A 20,160-nucleotide genomic window follows, 5' to 3' on the forward strand; every position below is an offset into this window, starting at 1 on the left:
TGCCTGCTTCTAGTTTCCCTTCTGTCCATTCAGTACACGGTTGGAAGTGGCTATATAGACCAGAGCATCAATTTATGTTCAGATTTGAGCCCTTAAAGCATTTAGATGAGCTTTACCATTGTGTTTTCAGGTTTAGACCTTTTCTTTTTTTATTTATCTGTGGGATTTCGTCTCTGCCATGATTAATATTGAAAGGTTTCTTGAGAACCTTTGATTTATAGGGATTTTCTTTCTGAGAACACAAAATCGAAGACAATTTAATTGTATTGTACTTATACACAAATAACGTATGCTTCTTTGCTTTTGAACGTGGTGTAAGAAAAAGTGCAGGCGAGGGTAAGGCTGTCAATGCTCTCATTAGGCAGAAAAAAAAAATACCACTGCAGACATATTCTGTGATGCGAAAGAGCCCCCTGCTGGAAGTAATTATTTATGCACCCAATATGGTATACTTTCAATTATGTTGAACATAAACTTACAGAGATGTTCTCAATATTTGATCTGAACCAGCACTTTGTAATTGTATACTGCAGGGGAATAAATGAGCTCATACATAGAATTTATTTGGAATCTATGTAGTATTGGCATTTGTCCTTTTGTGTCTTAATTCTGCAACATACAGGAATGACAGCAAAAGACTGCCTTCTTAAATAGCAACGTTGTCTTCATGGCTGTCTTCACCACCCTAATTGATTTATTTCGAAAGCAGAAGCTAAACGGGGCATTTAAATATAAACTAGTCCCATATGGTAGTTAAGTATATATATATATATATATATATATATATATATATATATATATATATATATATATATATCTATCCATTGAAAAATAAACATGTGTCATGCGTGTGATGCAGTGATTCTAGCATTGTTACCCTATCATTTGGCCTGAAGTAAGCTCAATGTAAGTTATTGGTTTCTGAGCATGCTTCCACGGTAGATCAGTGATGAGTCTGATGATTTTGTTATTGACTGATTTGCCAGGTGTCATTTCACAAAGCATTTTCACAAAACTAACCGTGTGTGTGTGTGTGATGAAATGTTGAATTCTTTGTGTTGCTAAGTATCTACCTCAATCTTTAGTTACCACATGCCTAGATAATAGGCCTTTAGCGCAGAGGGGTAATAGAAGAGGTGAACACAGGTGTATCTCACGATGTTATGTTAATGAAGGCCACTGGCATGCCAACAGACCTGCAATTTACTTAATGAGATACACCTGTTTTCCCCCCAACCGCAGCACCTTTGTTATAAAGGCTTGTTGTTTTCAAAGTCATCTAGCCCTCCATGAACCAACTTTGTGTTTTAAAATGTGTACTTTTAACTGATTCATGATTTCGTCTTCATAATATAATCAGTGAACTGTTGTCATTGAACCTGGAATAGGGTGCTTTCTCTTTTGTAGATTATGAGCCAAATATGTTGGTTCATTTACTATTTTTGTTACAAAGTATTTGGTTATTTTTACAATTCCGTACAGGTCTTCATTTAGCATCCGCCTTACATCAGTGTGATAAATATTGTTCTGTACTTCATTATCGGTTTATGCGTTCTTTTTGCACCACCAGTATGGCTGGGGGTTTCTATGCGGGGATGTTTTCTAACTTGTAAAGTTAACAATTTTCTTCATTTTATGTTGCTTACTATTTCTTTGCATGATCAATTGCTTCCAAGTTTTTACACAAACTGTTCAAATGTTAACATTATATTTTAAGTTAATAAATTATTTTAAGAAATTAACGTGTGTCTGGTATCAAGTGCAATACTTCCTGTTGTAAAACACTGGGGAAATCGATAATGTACACAATACATAGATTTGACGACGAATGGATATATTTAAGGAATCCAGCTTGACTTCAATAAGCCTTGTCATTTTGGCTTTATTTCATGAGTATAAAACACAATTTACAACTCACTTTAATATTGCTTTGCATTTCGTCTTTTTTACAAGGTATCCCTCCATCTCGATAATAGATTGATAAATTAATCTTTAAAATGTTGCAAAGGAGGTCCTAGATTGAAACAATACTTAAAACTGAAGAAAGTCACCATAAATGCATCAACCCTGCTGCATCCCCTTCTGTACAATCAGATGAAATATATCACTACGTTGAAATGCAGGTGAAAGTGAATAAACCAGCACGACTGAAAAGATTTCCAGCTCACAATTATTAGTTAGTCACTGGGGCATGATGAAAACCACCATTACTCCAGTTTTATTTGGAAGCCTGCAGGGTTCAAATTAAATAGTTTTTTCCATCACCTCCTGTTTAACATGTTGAAGACTTCAGCAGGTTTTATCTTTGGTCCATAATACAAAATATTGGATAAGGCACACGTGTGATGAACAAAGTTCTATTTCTGATTTACTGTGTATTGCATAGCTTGTTTGTGAAAAAAATGAATAACAATTTTTAAAAAACACATAAATAGAACAGGACAAATGGAACACGACGCAGAACTGGGAGTAAAAACAAACCGCACAAACACATTACATGTTACATGTGTCTGGCCAGAACGGGAGCACCCATGTATGAAACCCATTTTAAAAGCACCGCGTCCCGTTGTATTCTGTAGCCAAGCTGAGCGGTACTGTTGACCTTTAGCCCTCTGCAGGGGACAATCCTTTCGGCGGAGGTACGGCTAGCACAAAAACAAAACAAAGAAGACATGGTGACGAAGCTACCGGCTAATGGGGGTGAGGAGGAACTCCCTGGGAGAGAGTGCCGTGTGCTCCGGAGATCAGTCTCTCTGTTGTTGCTATCGTCGTCGTCGTCGTCGTCGTCGTCGTCTTGGTTTGTTGATGTGTTCCTCTTCTGTGACCGAGTGTGCGTTTTCCTCCCAGAGTGTTCTCTCAGTTGTCCCCGGGGCCCTTGACGTTGGGGTCCAGCGCCTGGAGTCCGGCCTGGAGGTTGCAGGAGGAGGGGTCGCAGTAGCCGTTGTGGCCGGCGGAACCAGGGGGCCCGGGAACGCCCTGCTGTCCGTGTGACCCGGGGGGGCCCCTCTCCCCGTCCCGTCCGTCCGTCCCGTACCCGGGCTTCCCGGGCTCGCCTGAAAAAAAAAAGCGGTGTGACGGGGGGAAGTCGCGTGAGACGATGGACTCTGACGGGGGGGGGGGGGTGTGTGTGTTGTGAGACGTACGCCTGAGCCATCCTGTGTTGCCTAGCTACGAGAGAGGCTAAGTTGGAAGCATGGGCTGCAGGCGGGTGCGTATCGCTGAGCCCCTGCTTTTCTTTTGCCTCTCAACTCAAGAGTCATGTTAAGTTTACCTGTGTTTACCTGAATGAAAATTAAAGCATTCGATCTTTCTATCTTCTATCCGTCTTAAAATGGAAGCCGTGCGTACGCCCGGGCTCGGTGAGGGCGATGCGTGTGTAAGTAACGAACACCCTGCCTTGTGGATCGCCAGTATCCACGAGGCTTTGAGTTTTTGACGGCTTTTCTTTGGTTCGTTTTGATGCTCTCTTTCTACGCCTCTTTTTCTGCACTTTCCAAAAGAACTCCACCGATGAACACGCCCAGACTGTCCCAGCGTGGGTAGACGGTGAGGATGGGAGTACTGGGAGTACTGACCGGGTAGACTTCGAGGCTCAGTCTGTCCCAGTGTGTGTATGTGAGGATGAGAGTACTCACCAGGTAGACCTGGAGGTCCCGGTTGACCTTTGGCCCCTCGCAGAGTGGGGCCCCTGCTTCCTCGGTCGCCCGATTCCCCTGCAGGACACGGCGTTAGAATTTATTTATTGTAAATATTACTTATTCTTTACATTTCACCTAATTTTATACTTTTGTAACGTGGCTCAGAGACAAACGCAATTTAGATTTCTCTATTTTTCTTGCACATGTTTGTTAATCAACAATAGTGCTGACTTCGATTTTTGACACACACATACATATGTAAAGCCATGCGTGAACACACACACACCCTCGCGCACGCATAAATCAACAAATGCATGGACACACACACACACACGTACACACAAACACACATTCCTTTATTATTACATGAAGTAACAGCACGCTTGGCACCATGAAAGATCACACACGCGCACACACACACACACACACACACACGTACACACACTCACACACACGTAAACACACACGTACACACACACACACACACACACACACACACACACACGTACACACACACGTACACACGTACACACACACACACACACACACACACACACACACACACACACACACACACACACACATCAGATAAAGGAATCCCTCTAACAAGGGACAGGTCACCTTTGGGCCCCTTGGCTCCGAGCATCCCGAGGGGTCCTTTGAGGCCCGGCAGGCCTCTGGAGCCCGCCTGGCCAGGGAAGCCGTTGTCCCCCTGCGCCCCCTGAACACCGGGGGGTCCTGGTCTACCCGGAAGGCCGGCCATGCCAGACTCCGGCCTCCTCAGGCTAGCAGCTAACTGGGCCAGCTGTTCTGTTGAGGGGCGCGCCCACAAGCAGGAAAAAAAACGGGTCAACATACACACTATCATACCGGTTAAACCTAAAGTCCATACTGGAGGCTTTAATGGGAATCGCCTCCACCACTGCTACTACTGGTTCCACTGCGTTGAATAACTGTTGACTGTTGATGCGATGACATTGCTCCAATGCGAATGAGGATAACCCATAATGCCTTTCTGTTCCCCTGGTGATACTGCTGCTGATGTTGTTGCAACCTCATTGATACACTGCACTGCCCTGAGTCCAAAACAACTCCATGCTTGACTCAAATCCTTTTTGTTCATCAATGATGTGATTCGTAAGGGCTCGTGTTGTTTCACACCTTGATAGAACTCGAGGAACACATTGCAGAGTTTAAGTCGAAGACTGAGGCGTATGAAACATTGCTGGTGAGTCAGACAATTCAACTTTTTTTCTAGCGCCAGTCAGATCCTGTGTTAGTGTTTCAGTGTGTCTGCGGCGCGTGTGTGCGCGTGCTCGTGTGTCAGTATTCTGAATAGCCCTCTGGCGAGTTCTACTGTCTATACTCCCCATCAGTGAGTTGGGAGCCTTCAGATCCCGAATAAAGAGACGGAGAAATAGAGGGAGCACTGGGGAGAGGGGGGGGGGGAGAGGGGGGGAGCGGGGGCGAACAGGTCATGAAGTCCTCCTGAAGTCTTGCGTGACTTCAGCCTCCAATTCACATTCAGCAATTTGAATGAAGAAAATAGTCCTTCATTTGAGTCCCCCCGGCGACACGCAAGACGTGCACCGAGCGATAAAGGGAAATGACATGAGTCCTGGGAGCGTCGGGCGGTCTTTGCAGGATGGTATTTTGCACTGAAGATTTCCGCTCTGGGCTCCCTGATAAAAATGCGTGGTGGTGGCTGCTTGGCTGGCAGACTTTCTCTTTTTTCTTTTTCTTTTTTTCCTATTGAACATTTCTTATCCCAGCGGTCTCTGCTCAGAGCGGAGAAGTGCAGGTCTGCTGGAGGTGAAATTAATTTTTCAGCACATGGGGGTGAGGGAGGGAGGGAGGGAGGGAGGGGGGTTGGCGGGGGTATAAAAAAGTCATGAGCTTAGGTGATGAGTTGTGGAGAAGCAAGGAACGGAGAGGAGATGAGAGGGGAGGAGAGAGGAGGCGCAGGAAAGGAAGGAACACAGAAAGACCCCCCCCCCTCGGTGGAACATCTCTGAACTCGCCGGGATTTAAAATCCACAACAACTAAATAAATCCAGGGTCTTCCTTCCTTCATTCATCATACAAACACCGTTTGAAGCATGTTTCGAGCCCTTGTGTTTGGGATGTCGGCCGATCTTTTAATCAGACACAGCAAGGCGGTGGGATTGCGGGGGGCCGCGGTGAGTATCGGGGGGGGGGATTGTGTAATCCCGGGACTGATTAAAAGGCACGGGATGAGGGACAAGCCGGGGATGAATGGATGTCTTACCTTGCATGACTCGCATGCAAACCTGCCGGATGTGTGTGTCGCTTGGCTGTTTCCCCTGTGTGGGACACAAGGAACAGAACGAAAAGCATGAGTTTGCATAGAATCTCGTACTGCATGTGTATGCTATGTACTAATAGCTTAGAAGGCTACTTATGAATTATGATTCCTTATGTGTTTATGCATGTATCCGTTGAAAGCATTTATCCTCCTTGTGTCTGAAAGAGACCAACTTTAAAAGTCAAGCAAAGGGCGATTGAATATATTTGCCTTTTTTTCTTTTTTATAATTCAACATAATTAAGAGCTAGGTCTTTTTTTGGTTCTCCCTTAAAATAAGAATAAAGATAAATTTTTCAGGCTCCAAAGTTTCGTCGTACTCAGTCCTTGTCCGAGCGATGACCCAGTTCCCCCCCCCCCCCTATGTCTGTGCGTTCATTTAATATTCATCACGACCCCATTCCTCTAAACGCCCGCTGCTCGTGAACCCGACGTGAGCCGTACCGCTGGACCCTGTGTGCCGCGGACGCCAGGCAGGCCCCTGTTCCCCTGCACACCCCGGGGCCCGGGGCTCCCCTCGGGGCCCTCGACGCCAGGCTGGCCCCGGCTCCCCTCGGGCCCTCGGTTGCCTGGCTCCCCGGGGCGACCGACCTACAAAGCACCAGAACGGAGAGGAGCACTGATCACACACGACAGTCAACCCCCCGAAATTCATTTCCTGCAGCGAATAATCCCGGGCAATGGGACGTGCGCGTGCGTGTTGGGTTTCATATGTTCGATCTTACGTCTCCCTTGGCTCCCAAGTCACCGGCGTCACCCTGGAAGAAGGATTGCGAAAGAAAAACCCCATCAGTGAGAAGCGGGAGCAAAGTGATCCACAACGCGGACCTTTGATATTGCATCTGATAGTGACGCTTCAGTGAATGTTTTGTACGTTGATGCATCAACTCACGCCATCGCCTTTGTCTCCTGGGTTTCCCTCCGCTCCTTGTGTACCCTTCGAACAAAAAAAAAGATCTTTCATTCTCAGCAATCAAACGCAATCTCTGCGCTGTGTTTCCATTACTGCGGCGTTGCTGTTTGCGACGATTCATCATTGTTTGGCGGTTGAATTCCTCATACCTGTTCGCCCTTTGGTCCTGCTTCACCAGAATCTCCCTGGAACAGTCAAAAGAAACATTTGATATTGTATTATCAACAGTAACATGTGAGAGAACTACAAGGGATGCAAGACACTAGAGGGAGCCGAGAATCAGGTTCTTTAATGCGAGGCCTTAATGACTTCTGTATCGTCTTGATGGAGAATATTGGATCTCTGGTCTCTGGTACATTGCACGGCACCAACATACTCTAGGTCTGTCCAGTGCTGGCTTGGGAGTGCAGTGCACTGGCTTAGCTGCGCAGCTATCTACAGATCCAAAGATAACTTGTGAGTCTGCAGTGTGTTTGTGTGTGTGGGAGTCTGCAGTTTTTGTATGTGTGTGTGGGGTGTGTTTGAGTCTGCTGTGTATGTGTGTGTGTGTGTGCGTGCGTGCGTGCGTGCGTGTGTGCGTGCGTGTGTGTGTGCGGTGTGTGTGTGTGTGTGTGTGAGCCCGCAGTGCATGTGTGTGTGTGTGTGTATGTAAGTGTATGTGAGTGCAGTGTGTGTGTGAATGTGTGAGTGTATGTGTGTGTGTGTGTGTTTGTGTGTGTGTGTGTGCGTGCGTGCGTGCGTGAGTGCATGTGCTTGGGTGCGTGCGTGAGTGCATGTGCATGGACCACCTTGGGTGTGTGTGAGAGCCTGGAGTGTGTGTGTGTGTGTTATTCTTACCCGCTCTCCCTTCACTCCGGGCAGGCCTGGAGGTCCAGGTATTCCGGACAGCCCAAGGTCGCCTTTAGGTCCCTGCAAGATAGCAGCACAGCCCCCCCCGCAAGGAGTGCGTGTGAGACCACCACATCAGAGCCGGACTCTAAACCTCTCAAGTCACCTTGCGCTTTTTACACAAGATCGCTCATCGTTTTTTTTCTTTTTCACGAGCAACGAGAATGTCACCTTGAGGAGAGTACGAGAATAAACGGGGATATTCTATGAATTAAATATATACAATTGTCGGGATGCGACAGGGGAGGGGAAGAAAACGGAGCGTAATTCACGGGTGAATGCGCGCAGGGAGCTGTAAGCGAGTCGTGCAGGCACAACGCAGGCATGACATTATCCCCGGCCCAGTCTGCTGCAGCGTTATAGGGGGCCCCGGGTTCTGATCGTGTGCCCGTGGACCCCTACCCCGGAGCGCACCTTTGATCAGCGACTGTCTGCCTGCGGAATGCCAGGAGAACAGAGAGCCCTTTCAGTCGGGGTGGCTCACCGGGGCCTGGGAGTCTCCTCTTACTGTGAAAATAGGGCCCCCGACGCGACCCCCCCCCCCCCCTCCGGGCCGGTTCTGTGAGACATTCCAGTGGAACCGCGGCCGACCGACACTCGTCTGTTTTCCCCCTGAATCCCCCTTGTTCTCCGCACATTCTTCTCTGGTTTGGTGTTCTTTTGTGGGTGTTTGTTTGTGAACCGACATAAATACCACGGCTAATTATTCGCCGCGTTGTACCGTGCACGGCGGAAAAGCCGTCGCCGTGCCTCTGTGGGTGAGAGACCCACTCTAAAAGCCCGACCCGTTCATTAAAAATGATCCAGTCGAGTCATTTGAAAGGGCGGTCGGTTATTTTTGGATTCCTTTTGTGTTCTCAGCGTAATTAGCAGCCAAGCGTTTCGCCTCTCCGCCATTAGTTAGAAATCGGTTCATTCATTGGAAAACGTTTTAAATCTTCCACTGAAAAGCGATATGCTATACTCTCAAAAATCGACGGCGAACAATGAAAGCTGGGAATAGAATTCAATGATTTTACATGCCGTAGCGCCAACACCAATACAACAGTTAAGGTTGCTGCTCACCCTTCCACCTGGCTTTCCTGCCGGTCCGAGGGGACCATGCTCCCCTAGTTCTCCCTGCAGGAATCCAGAAAAAACAACTCAATACACACAATAGAAAACAATGAACCAATAGCAACAATTGGAACACATTTGTTGAAAGAAAGAGAGACTTACGGATGATCCGATTGGCCCAACTGGTCCCACTTCTCCTGGCACTCCTTGCTCTCCCTGTGGCGGGACAATGAGAATGAGCGAGTGACCCAGTATTATTTAGAAAGGGGGTACCACAAGCCCTCATCTGACGGTTTTTGGGAGTGTTGGCACACTTACTGATTTGCCCGCGGAACCCATTGTTCCTAGGAAGCCCTGTTTGCCAGAGTCTCCCTGGAAAGAAGAAAACAAAACAATGGTGGCCATTTTGAACACTTCACTGGGCACGGTACAAAGGTAGCGTGCAGCACCATTTAAATATTCTTAAAACAGAAAGGGCTGACAAACCTTTGGTCCACCTAATCCCTTTGGTCCGGGTACACCAGGTAAACCCTACAAACACAAACAGGACAAAGGAAAGTTTGATCTACATAAAGAAAACAATGATAGATTGCGCCCCCAGCATAAAACAAATAAACAGTTTCAGTTCTTGTCTGTGATCGTAAGTTCCATTGAAGTTCCGTTTGTGTCGTGGTTTTTAATAGCGCGGCCAGATTCTATCGGCGCCACCTTAACATCAGAGCCCTGGGTTAGGCTTCGGTACAAACAGCTCAAAGGCTGTTTCATCTTTTCATCCACAAAGGCGTCACGTTAACAGTCTTTTCTGTGGTCGAATCACATCAGTACCGCTGAGACTGGAAAATCAATGAAGGCCCTGCCATGGTCAGCAGGGCCATATCTGCTCATTGATTCGCTAATGTGATGTTTATCAGATCAATGATTGGTCAGACAGGACTGCTTCACAGTTCTTTTGTTGTGCTCCAGAAGTAAGTTATCGCGAGCAGCACTGTGCACATAATAATATCTAATTTCAAACCTGAGGGCTGAAATGTAGTGTTAATCTCAATGTATCAAAGTTAACTTTGTTATAATTTAATTATCCTCGAAACTGCGATATCATAAATCCTAATATTTAGTGCTTTACCAAGAGGCGTCCAAACACTGAGAGTATTAAATAGCTTGAGGTCAAAGGTCATACTTACAGGAAGTCCCTGAAGTCCAACCTCCCCAGGTACTCCAGCCTTTCCAACACCTCCCTACAGCCAAACAGATAATAATATATAACCAGAGCAATAATATTTTCTTCAAATATATAAAAAATTGAATATTGATTGTTTTTATGACAGAGATTGAAACACAACTTACTTTTCCTCCCGGCAATCCAGGAATTCCCTCTCGCCCATCCACGCCCGGTAGGCCCTGATTATCAACAGGACAAACTAAATTAAGTATCTTGCAACAATAACACAGAGAACAGAAAGCAAAAGAGAATAATTGCCTGCGAATAGGACACTTACACCCTCTCCCTTCGGCCCTGGAAGACCTGTGATTCCTCTCGGTCCTAGTACACCCTGAAAGAGATTTGGACCGATTAAACACTTCCAACGGACAAAACGGTACATTCTTCGACTGACTTCAGTCGCCAAGGCGTCAAAAATGAAACGGCTTCTCGGGTTCTCGATTAAAAAGGAATAATGACCCCTAATAATAACAACATGCAAACGACAGTCACACATAAACGGGACGATAATCAGTGTTTACGTTTGCGCGGGTTGACACTCACCGTCTCTCCTTTAGGCCCGACCTCCCCCAAAGGCCCCCTCTGGCCTCCATCCCCCTGAAACGACACAGCGGGCGGTTACACCACACTCCCTGGGAACAAACCAGACCCAGGCAAACCATTACATCATTCAGGGGGGCGGGGGGGGGACTCACCATAGCACCCGCAACACCCAGGGGACCGGGTTCTCCGTCGTGTCCCCGGAAGCCCTGCCCGGGAAAGTGGGTGGATTAGCCTCATTATCGGTCTTAATTAGAAGGGTAAATGATTGCACACAGCCTTCCATTGCATAAATCGTCACAAATGTACTTAAAACGGGGGGTGGCGGTGCACTGGGGGGGGGGGGACAGAGGAACGCTTACCCTGTCTCCCTTGGGGCCCATCATACCCGTGGCTCCTCTGTGTCCCTGCGGGCCCTGGATTCACAACAACAACAACAACAACAGCATGGAGGACTTTTCTACTGTTTAGTCGTTTAGCAGGCGCTCCTATCCAAAGCCGCTTACTGTACAATACATCGCATGAAGGAGGGGGAACATGCGGCACAAGGAGGGAGATGAGAGGGGGAATATGGGACTAAACAGGGGTCCAACTGGGTGCGGCCATCTTGGAGAAGGACATTCATTTGTGTACTTTTCCGGAGCAGGAGATGTGCTTACTGTTGGGCCTTGGGTCCCGACCTCGCCCAGGCTTCCCTGTTCTCCCTCCTCGCCCTGAAACCCACACCACATCATCAAGATCAGCACGGAGACGATCACTAGAGCATCGGCACACTGGATGATGTCATCGACTCGTCCCGTTTCCGACCAATGAGCTTCCTTCAAGAGAACATTTGAGGGTTTGAGATGGTGCCGACAGTTGACATAGATGTTCCGATGTTAAATTACGTGTTCTACTTCAATTCTATGTGAATAGCTTTCTTCCATACTTATATGTGTATGGTCAGAGGGACAAGTACACACTTTATGTTACAGTCACAATCATTCTGCGGCATGAACATCTGATCATTTCTACTAACTAAGTGTGTCGTTGTATGAACTATTAATCCGGGTATTTTGTGGTTGTCGATAGCCCCTCTGAGGTTATGACAGTGCACCTCACCTGTCACAGAGGCTGTGCCATCCGTCCCCCTTTCGATAGCTGACTAACACCCCGTTGTACTGCTTCACGGATGCTCAAATGTCATTCATCAAGAAATAAATCTTCGATATTACCGAATAACGCGCGTGCCAGCCGGCATTTGTCTCAATCCCGCCACCGTGAGAGAGAACACAACCCGAGGTCGTTTGTGAACGGAACGAGGGAGGGGAAAAGGCGCCAAGGCGGTTCTTTCCAGGGCGTTGCCATCCTTCTCCCAGATCATGATACCCAGAGACGTGGGGCAGAAGACCGACGGTGAATCAGGAGGCGACAGGAGGTGATACGAGGAGATAGGGCCTCGGGAGCTCATTACCATTTATATGGTGAATGGATACGTTACACATTGTCTGTGTGAAGATGGCGTTTTCTGTGTGTAAATCATGTTCCCGTACGATGGTTGCCGCCACTGAAGGATCACCCGGAGAATATGTATAACTCGAAAAGGCACTCGCCGTGGGAACTTATCGTTAAAATCGAGGCTGTGATTATATATGAACGCCACGTGTTAGCCGACGCGAAATGTTGGTTTCTGCACGCAGCGGTTACTGAGGCATTTCAAAGGATTGATTCCAGGATGAGATTCATCCGTCTGCTGAACAGGTTCTAATGGAAACAGGCGAGGCGGCTGCTGATTGAGTGTCCCCAGGCTGGACCTGACGAGGCCTAGCCCCTCCCTCTAGAGTCACCCCGGCCTTCTTACCTTGTGCCCTTGTTTACCAGGCTCTCCTCCATCTCCCTTCACTCCTTTGTGGCCCTATGAGTATTAAGAGAGAAGATATGAGTTGTTCACCGGCACAAATGCACCGAACACACAAACAGCATAACAGTTGAACTGTGTTCAACCGTCTGAATCAGGGTATGTATTTTAATTTGTGTTTCGCGCTGTACCTTCATTCCAGGGAGCCCGGGATGTCCCGAGGTACCAGCCGGACAGGCGTTGGGGCACTAAACGACAAAGGAAACCCGTTGCAAACTACTTCTCGTTTCACAATTCAGGTGCATTAAAAAAGTATGGAAACGGATCCGAAAGCCAGCTCTTACCATCTCAGTGCTTCCAAGTGCGCCAGAGGCACCCTTTAAAATAATGAACAGGAAACACACAGTTAGACCCACGGCCGCTGATAATGATTAACTCACGTCGGCAGCTTTGATTATCTCTGTGAAGCTCCACCACACCACGCTCAGAGATCTCAGACCTACTACATAAACCATCGTAAATACGTGGCCTGTCAAGCCCTTTGGGACTGTAATGGTGATTAAGGGCTATACAAAATAGAATTGAATTGAACTAAAGCTGTAGTGTTTTATATCACAGCCTCCACCCTCGTTCAGGTTTGAGGGGACAGGAGGATGACTTACCCGGGGTCCGACGGCTCCGCGAGGTCCCCCGGGACCCCTCACACCAATGTCTCCCTGTGGGTCAGTGAGAGATCAGATGAGGAGACACGACTCAAACACACACACAAGCACACACACACACACACACACACAAACGCACGCACCCACACACACTCAAACACAAACAGGGAGAATGCATTCAACCATCTCATCCCATGATCCACTTTGGGATTTGGGTGAATTATTAATTATGCAGTATCATGAAAGATTCCAAAAACATAAGTCTATAGTCCCCGGAAGATTTCCATTCGGAATTAATAAAAAATGTTGGGGAAAAATGTTTTATTCTATGGAAGATTACTTTCAGAAGCAGGATTTCTGAGGCAGGGTAACAGTGGACTCTTTTAAATAGCATTACATAACATAACATAAGATATATTAGAATTTGGTCCCAAGCGACTTACAATAAGTTCATTCAACCAAAGATGCAAAATGCACTATCTTGAGTTTATATTCTGCTCTGTGCTAACCATAGTAATTTCTCACCTGCCAAGCAACAACCCTGTTTCTCGTGTATTGTTTTTAATTTATTTTACTGTACTTTCTGCTGCGACACCCAAATCAATCCCATCTGGGATTAACGAAGTCCTGTCTCATTTCATTTTGTATTATTTATATAATCATGACTAATTTGTGTATTTTTAATGGGTCTCCCGTTGACCCAGGAACTAGATTCCGAGGGGGCAGCCGAAGTCCCTCCCTGACTGCGTATGGGCACTCACGTGTGGACCCGCTTTCCCAAGTTCACCCAGAAGTCCTCCAGGCCCCGGAGGCCCCTGATCAAAGACAGACAAAAATCACTGGCGTGTTCATCATCCATTAGGGCTCTGGCATCACTATGCCGACGAGCATCTGTCGTAGCAGAGCGAGTGCTCCATGATCGTGACTAACACCACAAGACAAATGAGATGACTTACTGGAACTCCGTCTGGTCCCACACCCTGAGGACAGAGAGAATTGCAATCAAGTCATCGGAAAGTGCAAGAGATACGGGTTCAATCTGTTTGTGATGGATGCCCAGAGAGGAAGGGGAGTGGGTTTAAACTCACAGCAGAGCCACGTGGTCCTGCCCGGCCAGGTTCCCCCTGGAGATCAAAGAATACAACATGTCATCGCATTGTCGGCAATACCCAAGGAACCAGCAGCTAAAGTCGCTAAACTAAATGCAGACAAAGCCTTGAAAAAAGCCATAGGAACTTACATTTCTAATATTGACTTTTATTTGGCATGTCTTTTGATGGTTCTACATCTAATACATCCACATACTGCTTTATAATTGCTCCTGGTCTCTGTTGAGATGAAAACACTGAGGCTAAAACCCAGGCGCTCAGGGTCTGGGGGGCAGGACTGATTTAGCATTCCTCTGGCAGGTCCCATGACTGAGCAGCTTGGGCACTCTTGACCTAGCAATGTGTATCTTTAATGAGGACCAATGGCGGGGCTCCGTTCCCCACAGAGCTCACTGGCAACCACTTGGCGGATTAGGTCTCATTTGTCATAAGGCATTGCTTCACGCGTGGTAATTCCCGCCGTAGCGCCCAGCGGTACGGTGCGCTGGGCGAACCAGTCCAGGGGAAGAGGAGGAGGAGGAGGAGGAGGAGGAGAAAGGGGCCTCATTAGTCACTCACTTTGGGTCCGGTGAGACCGTCCAGGCCGGCATCTCCGATGGGCCCGGTCAGACCCTGCAGAGGAGGGAACATTACGCCTTACTAATACATCATCACAAACACTCACCCCACCCCCCCCCCCCCCCCTTCCAAAGGGGTGAAAGAGGAAACGCAAAGGGGATTGCGGTAATCTCACACCTTTTTCTGTTCAAGCTTAAAAATGTCCCCCCAACTCCTCCTGACAATATATATTGTGTGCTACTATAGTTCTGAAGTATTTCTAATTTTTCTGGTAACAGATGTCCTACTAGAGGGAGGAGTTACACTATTAATAACATTCACCACTACACCCCTCCCCCTCTTCCAGCACGGTGATAAACGACCCGTGTGCCAGGCTCGCTCCAATGGCTCATCTCAAGACATCGAACACCAGTGAGATAAACCGAGATACAGTACATACACTGTAGGGGGAATACAGCAGAGCGGGCTATGGTTCTGTGGGCCTGTTGGTGGGGGAGTTTCAGTGAAGGGCCACATTCCTCCTCAGCTCTCCTCAAACAAACCCAGTGACAGGTACCATTCCACACTGTTCTGAGGATTCTCAACACTAGGCTCCAACAGACCATCAATACGGCCCTTGTGCTGTGGGAACTTGCAGTGTACATGTGAATATTCGTATCATGTGATTTAACAACGGATGCCCGCTTATAAGTTTAATAATGTACGTATAACAAAGTTTAACAAAAAAGGTTATTCACTCTAAAAATGTAAAATCGACCTGTGTGAATGTATTTATTAACTCAAAGCACTCAATAATTTATTTGTTTGTTGTTCAGCCACAATATTTTGTCTGGCTGTTTTCTTAACCATTCCGTTCAAAAGCAAAAGCGAATAAGGCCTGAGTTCCTGGTTAAAAAGAAAATGTGTCTTCCTCCCCTTTAAAGAATTCCCTGCATTCAGTTTTCTTGCAAACTTCAAACTGTAGATGTGTTAAAGGGGAAATTAGATTGATCATGATGTATTGCACATGATTGACATGTGAGAGCATGTTAGGCAAAAACACCCCTAGGATTGGTTCATCCTCGATCTAGACCTAATTAAAAACACTACAGCTATTTAAAACCACACACCCGTCAAAATTAAAATGGATATATTTTACAAACACCAACAACAACAACACACTCACGTCGTCCCCAGGTTCACCCGGTAGCCCCGCTGAGCCAGGTTTACCTGCATCGCCATCTGCTCCCTGAATACACAAGAGGACACCATCACAGTCCCCCCAAGTCAATCCATCAAACGCTGCTCACAATGCAAGAGAAAACAATCAGTATGTTCTTAATGATGCGTTTATAGTTACAGAGGGTCCGTCGTCGCCGTCTGGACCTCTCGCCCCCTGTAACGTCAAAGTGAGACTCAATGATTTTGGACATAACTCATTTCAATATTTTTTCAAGAATGATTATTGCAGCTTTGTCACAAAGATCAAATCTGCTTCTTGAGAGGACTTACGTCCACGCCATCAATTCCCGGTACACCAGCAGGCCCGGGGGGGCCAACGGCTCCCTTTTCCCTCTAAAATGAACATCAAATAATTACTCTCAATGTCGGTTTGAACTCGACTCAAAGGATCACACAGTTTAAATTTCACATTATCCTGCTTGGTGTTCTTGTGCTGACATCTGACAGTAATAAAAATGGAAGAATGAACAGGTGCGCTGGCTTAAAACCGCGGCTACTGAAGCATTTGATCGGTTTCAGCAGTAAAGGGGTCTGGGGGGTTGATTTCACAACATCAAAAGCAATATAAAGCATTACAGGAGGTAAAGGAAACCTATAAAAGGATTTCTCCAGGGTAATTTTCCGAAGGCATGCATCCATGGCGTTCCTCCTCTATAGGCCTATCCATGCTCGACAGACTCCCAGGGGGGTTGCAGTCCCCCCAGAAGGGAATCATTCAGTCGGCTGCAACTTCATTCCGACCGTTAACACCCACCTGCACCACCGTCTCCTCAATCTGCAAAAAGGGAGAGAGAGAGAGAGAGATAGAGAGAGAAAGAAGGAGACATACAAAACAAATTATCTTACTTGAGCGGAGCAAAGAAGGACTATTTGCAGCGCGATCACCACAAGTGGCCCGCGAATCCCCAGGGGCCAAAGCATGGTCTCCTCTCCCAGTAGTCTGCACAGGTGAACTTTAGTCCTTTCTAGTCCTTTCGCCGCGTTTCGCTGGTAAGACGGAGTCCCCGGACCAGACAAACTCAAATGAGTTCCCTTTAACTATCTGACCGTCTGAGGTACCATGGCCATCAGCAGCTCATGCATATTCATGACTCCTCTTGGTTATCGGGAGCGATTGGCGAGATTCCAAATATGGTCAAAGGGGGAGGAGTAACCAAAGAGGCACAACGAATCGTCAGCCGGAGCGGGTCATTTAAATAGGTCTAGGCCACAATATAATAGTTCTTAAGATGTATGATATATTATTTGATGAATTGTGCAATTAGACGAATAAAAGTAGGCTTTGTAAGCCTACTGGAGGATTACCGAGGTTGTGCCTGCCAGGTCCTTGCAGGCTTCTAGGCTGGGTCTGGTCCAGTCGCAGTGAATCAGCATCGATTGCAGTTCAAACTAACAGAGGAAAGAGCAAAGTAAGGTAATGGTGAAGGCCTATACATGTAGCCTATATTAATATAGGCTCATAATGGGACGTTTTTTAATCATTGAAAAGGGGACATTGAAGCTAAGAAATGCAATGTGAAATTGTATTTTAACATGCAGATCTGATTGTTTTTTATGTAATTCACAAAATCACATTTTCTTTTTCGTTTTCTTTTTTTTTTCCAATTGTACATTATTTGCTTGAATTAAAACATTTATTTATTTGCTTTATTTATTTATAATTGAAGCTAACAAAAAAAAGGTAGAATTGGGACTCATATCTGGTTTTGTTTGGATACCTTTTTTATTCTTCCAATAAACTAGGGCTGAGGCTAGGCTTGGGTATTTGTTTATCATAATATTTTCATATATTCTCTTTTTGCTTGATTGTTTTTAACTACAGAAAGCTTTTGGCATCGTCTCGACAGCCCTAAATACCTCCAGGTTTAAATACACGCCTATGCATTCAGCAAGTAGACTCACCGGGACAGCCAGCACTGGATTCTCCTTTAGTTTTCCTATCAACGTGAAGCCATCCAAGCTGACCTTCTCTCGAACTGGTATTTCTTGAATATCAATTAAAACACAATCCAAGAACAGACTTACAGACTGTTTGTTAACTCTCAGGAGAACCTTGTGCCATTGAGAATTGAACAGAAATGACAGAGAACTGAAAACGACAGTCCATCTTTCGTGGTCAAGTGTAATGAAAGAGAATTCAAGGGACTGGGATTCTCCGTTAAGTCCGATCGCCATTTGTTCGCCTCCGTTCACATCTTGCATTTGCCAGATATTCCATCTCTTGGACACAGTGCTGCCGCTCATGCGCAGAACGGCTACGAACGCGAACTCTTCTGGCAGTCCTAAGGGATATGCTGATCTGAAAATAACACAGAAATAAAAGGCTACCAAATATTACATGATATGATATTAAAAATAAATAAATATATAATTGATGTATAATTTATATCATATAAATATATTTTATTATAATATATTATATAATGTATAAATATTATAGAATATTATGTTGAATTATACATTTACTGTTTACCTAACCCGAACCCTAACCCGGTTATTCTATATATAACACTATAATATAACACTACAGGCTACTTTCCGTGAGTAACCTGGGAAAAACTTTCAGGACCATGGAGAGGCGTAAACTTTCGGCACGCCACCGTAAAAACCACTAGGAGGCAGTGTCTGCTTTTATATCCAACGCTTTATGGCCTTTTTCTTTTTACCTTGTGTTGATCCTGAAGTTGAAAGCTGGCCCTATTTGATAAGCGACAAGCCCCGGGGCAGAGCCCACAACACTCCTCACTGTTCCTCTCCTCGCCAGTTCAGCAATCTGGAACTGAGACATGATGTAAAACCCTGAGGAAAGGGGACATGGGGTAAGAACTCCAACAAAACCTGTAGATCGATGTAGATCGAGTGGTATGGTTGTTTTATGAACCCACCTGGAAAACGGTCGTCTCCCACTTGTACCAGGGGGCAGACCGATCTCTGGAGTTGAACACCAAGCTCGGATGTAATTGTCACCGCTTCAGCATAAAAAAGCAAATGTAAGCATACTAGCGCAATGGCCAAGGGCTATTTCTTTTTTGCAATTGATGGTTTCATACATTTCAGAAATCATGGTTCAGCAGGCCTAGAAGTCAGAAAAAGGCTTAGGCCTATACAGCGATGCATTATTTATATTGCATGCGTTATATAACACCGCCCAGGGTAGGATGGTACCCTCCAAATCAATGCACGCCAGCTAGGACTTTTTATGTGCGAGGGCGGGGGGCGTTTGTGTACATCAACGCCTGACGGTGTGACTGGTAAACTTCCAATGTTTAAAAAGCTGTGAGACTGCCCTGAATAAATATTAGGTCCTCTTTGATTGTTTATGGTTTCCCGTTTAACGTCTTGGTTCTAGTCTCGCCTATCTTCGAACCCATTTCTATGACAATGCTGTTTAAAAAGTTGGCTGTTCAGTTTTGGTCTAGTGCCCTAAGCTTACGCGCACTTTAAATCTGCATTAATACATAGTTTTTTAGATCTTGTGGCGAATATGCACTTTTCAATAATGCAATAAAACTGTAGGCTATATGGCGTTCTGCAGGGCCTGCAAAATCAGAGATGCAATGTAGTGCAAGATCTTTATATAAAACTGAAATACAACAATAAAATATAAGCAGTAATGGGGAACTACAAACCATCTCATAGTCCACTCTCAGGGGTCAACCTTGAGCAAATCAAACTTTGAACATATATATAAGCACTCAAATCAAACATATTAGTACAAAGACAGCCGACCAACTACTCACTCTGAGAATGGAGTCCTGTACAGCCACATTGTGGGACGACAGAGCAGCAAAACAACAAGTACAAGAGGTTTTTCCTGAAGAGGAAAAGAATAAAATCACATAATACAACCAGACAACAGAGTTCCAATTTGTTGTGTGTAAGTACGGTGATTCACTCTCTCTATCAAGGTATTCACAGACGGCACAATCACACACAGTTCAAGTTACCTTTTGAATCCATACATTTCATAGCTCGATGGACAGGAAAACCGACCCTCTGTAGATTCCACTCGAACCACCGCCGGGTGCAAGACCTGTGGTGTGTAGAAGTAGCTCCTTCGACGCTGCTGTCACCCTTTGGGGTGGCAGGGTCCCTTTATAGCTTTGACTGTTGCAAACCAATTGGTGGGGGGTGAGTCAACATCTTTGTGTGTCAACTTTGCATTCCTCACAAGCTCTCCTTCAACCAGCCGTT

General features: G+C 46.0%; 1 protein-coding gene across 2 annotated transcripts; it reads right to left on the minus strand.

The window, feature by feature from the left end:
- Nucleotides 1–1,852: 1,852 nt before the first annotated feature.
- Nucleotides 1,853–20,037, minus strand: col9a1b (collagen, type IX, alpha 1b). 2 transcript variants are annotated; one of them, XM_060073492.1, is made up of 38 exons: nt 19,914–20,037; nt 19,707–19,780; nt 18,852–18,935; nt 18,633–18,765; nt 17,869–18,265; nt 17,272–17,355; nt 16,721–16,741; nt 16,237–16,299; nt 16,085–16,120; nt 15,911–15,973; nt 14,746–14,799; nt 14,167–14,202; nt 14,035–14,058; nt 13,840–13,893; nt 13,079–13,132; nt 12,761–12,793; nt 12,608–12,664; nt 12,420–12,473; nt 11,239–11,292; nt 10,942–10,995; nt 10,735–10,788; nt 10,583–10,636; nt 10,317–10,370; nt 10,165–10,218; nt 10,002–10,055; nt 9,307–9,351; nt 9,139–9,192; nt 8,983–9,036; nt 8,830–8,883; nt 7,714–7,785; nt 7,026–7,061; nt 6,856–6,900; nt 6,689–6,721; nt 6,408–6,554; nt 5,908–5,962; nt 4,260–4,448; nt 3,636–3,713; nt 1,853–3,053 (listed from the first exon to the last, which is right to left on the minus strand). In XM_060073492.1, the coding sequence occupies exons 1-38, from the start codon at nt 19,928–19,930 to the stop codon at nt 2,857–2,859; spliced, it is 2,775 nt and encodes a 924-aa protein (XP_059929475.1). In that variant the 5' UTR covers nt 19,931–20,037; the 3' UTR covers nt 1,853–2,856. The 2 variants fall into 2 exon arrangements, with proteins under 2 accessions (XP_059929475.1, XP_059929474.1); XM_060073491.1 differs by lacking the exons at nt 16,721–16,741; nt 17,272–17,355; nt 17,869–18,265; ... (2 more) ...; nt 19,707–19,780; nt 19,914–20,037 and adding an exon at nt 16,813–17,038.
- Nucleotides 20,038–20,160: the final 123 nt, after the last annotated feature.

This window comes from Gadus macrocephalus, chromosome 15, assembly GCF_031168955.1.
Source record: "Gadus macrocephalus chromosome 15, ASM3116895v1".
In the NCBI taxonomy this organism is placed as follows: Eukaryota; Metazoa; Chordata; class Actinopteri; order Gadiformes; family Gadidae; genus Gadus; species Gadus macrocephalus.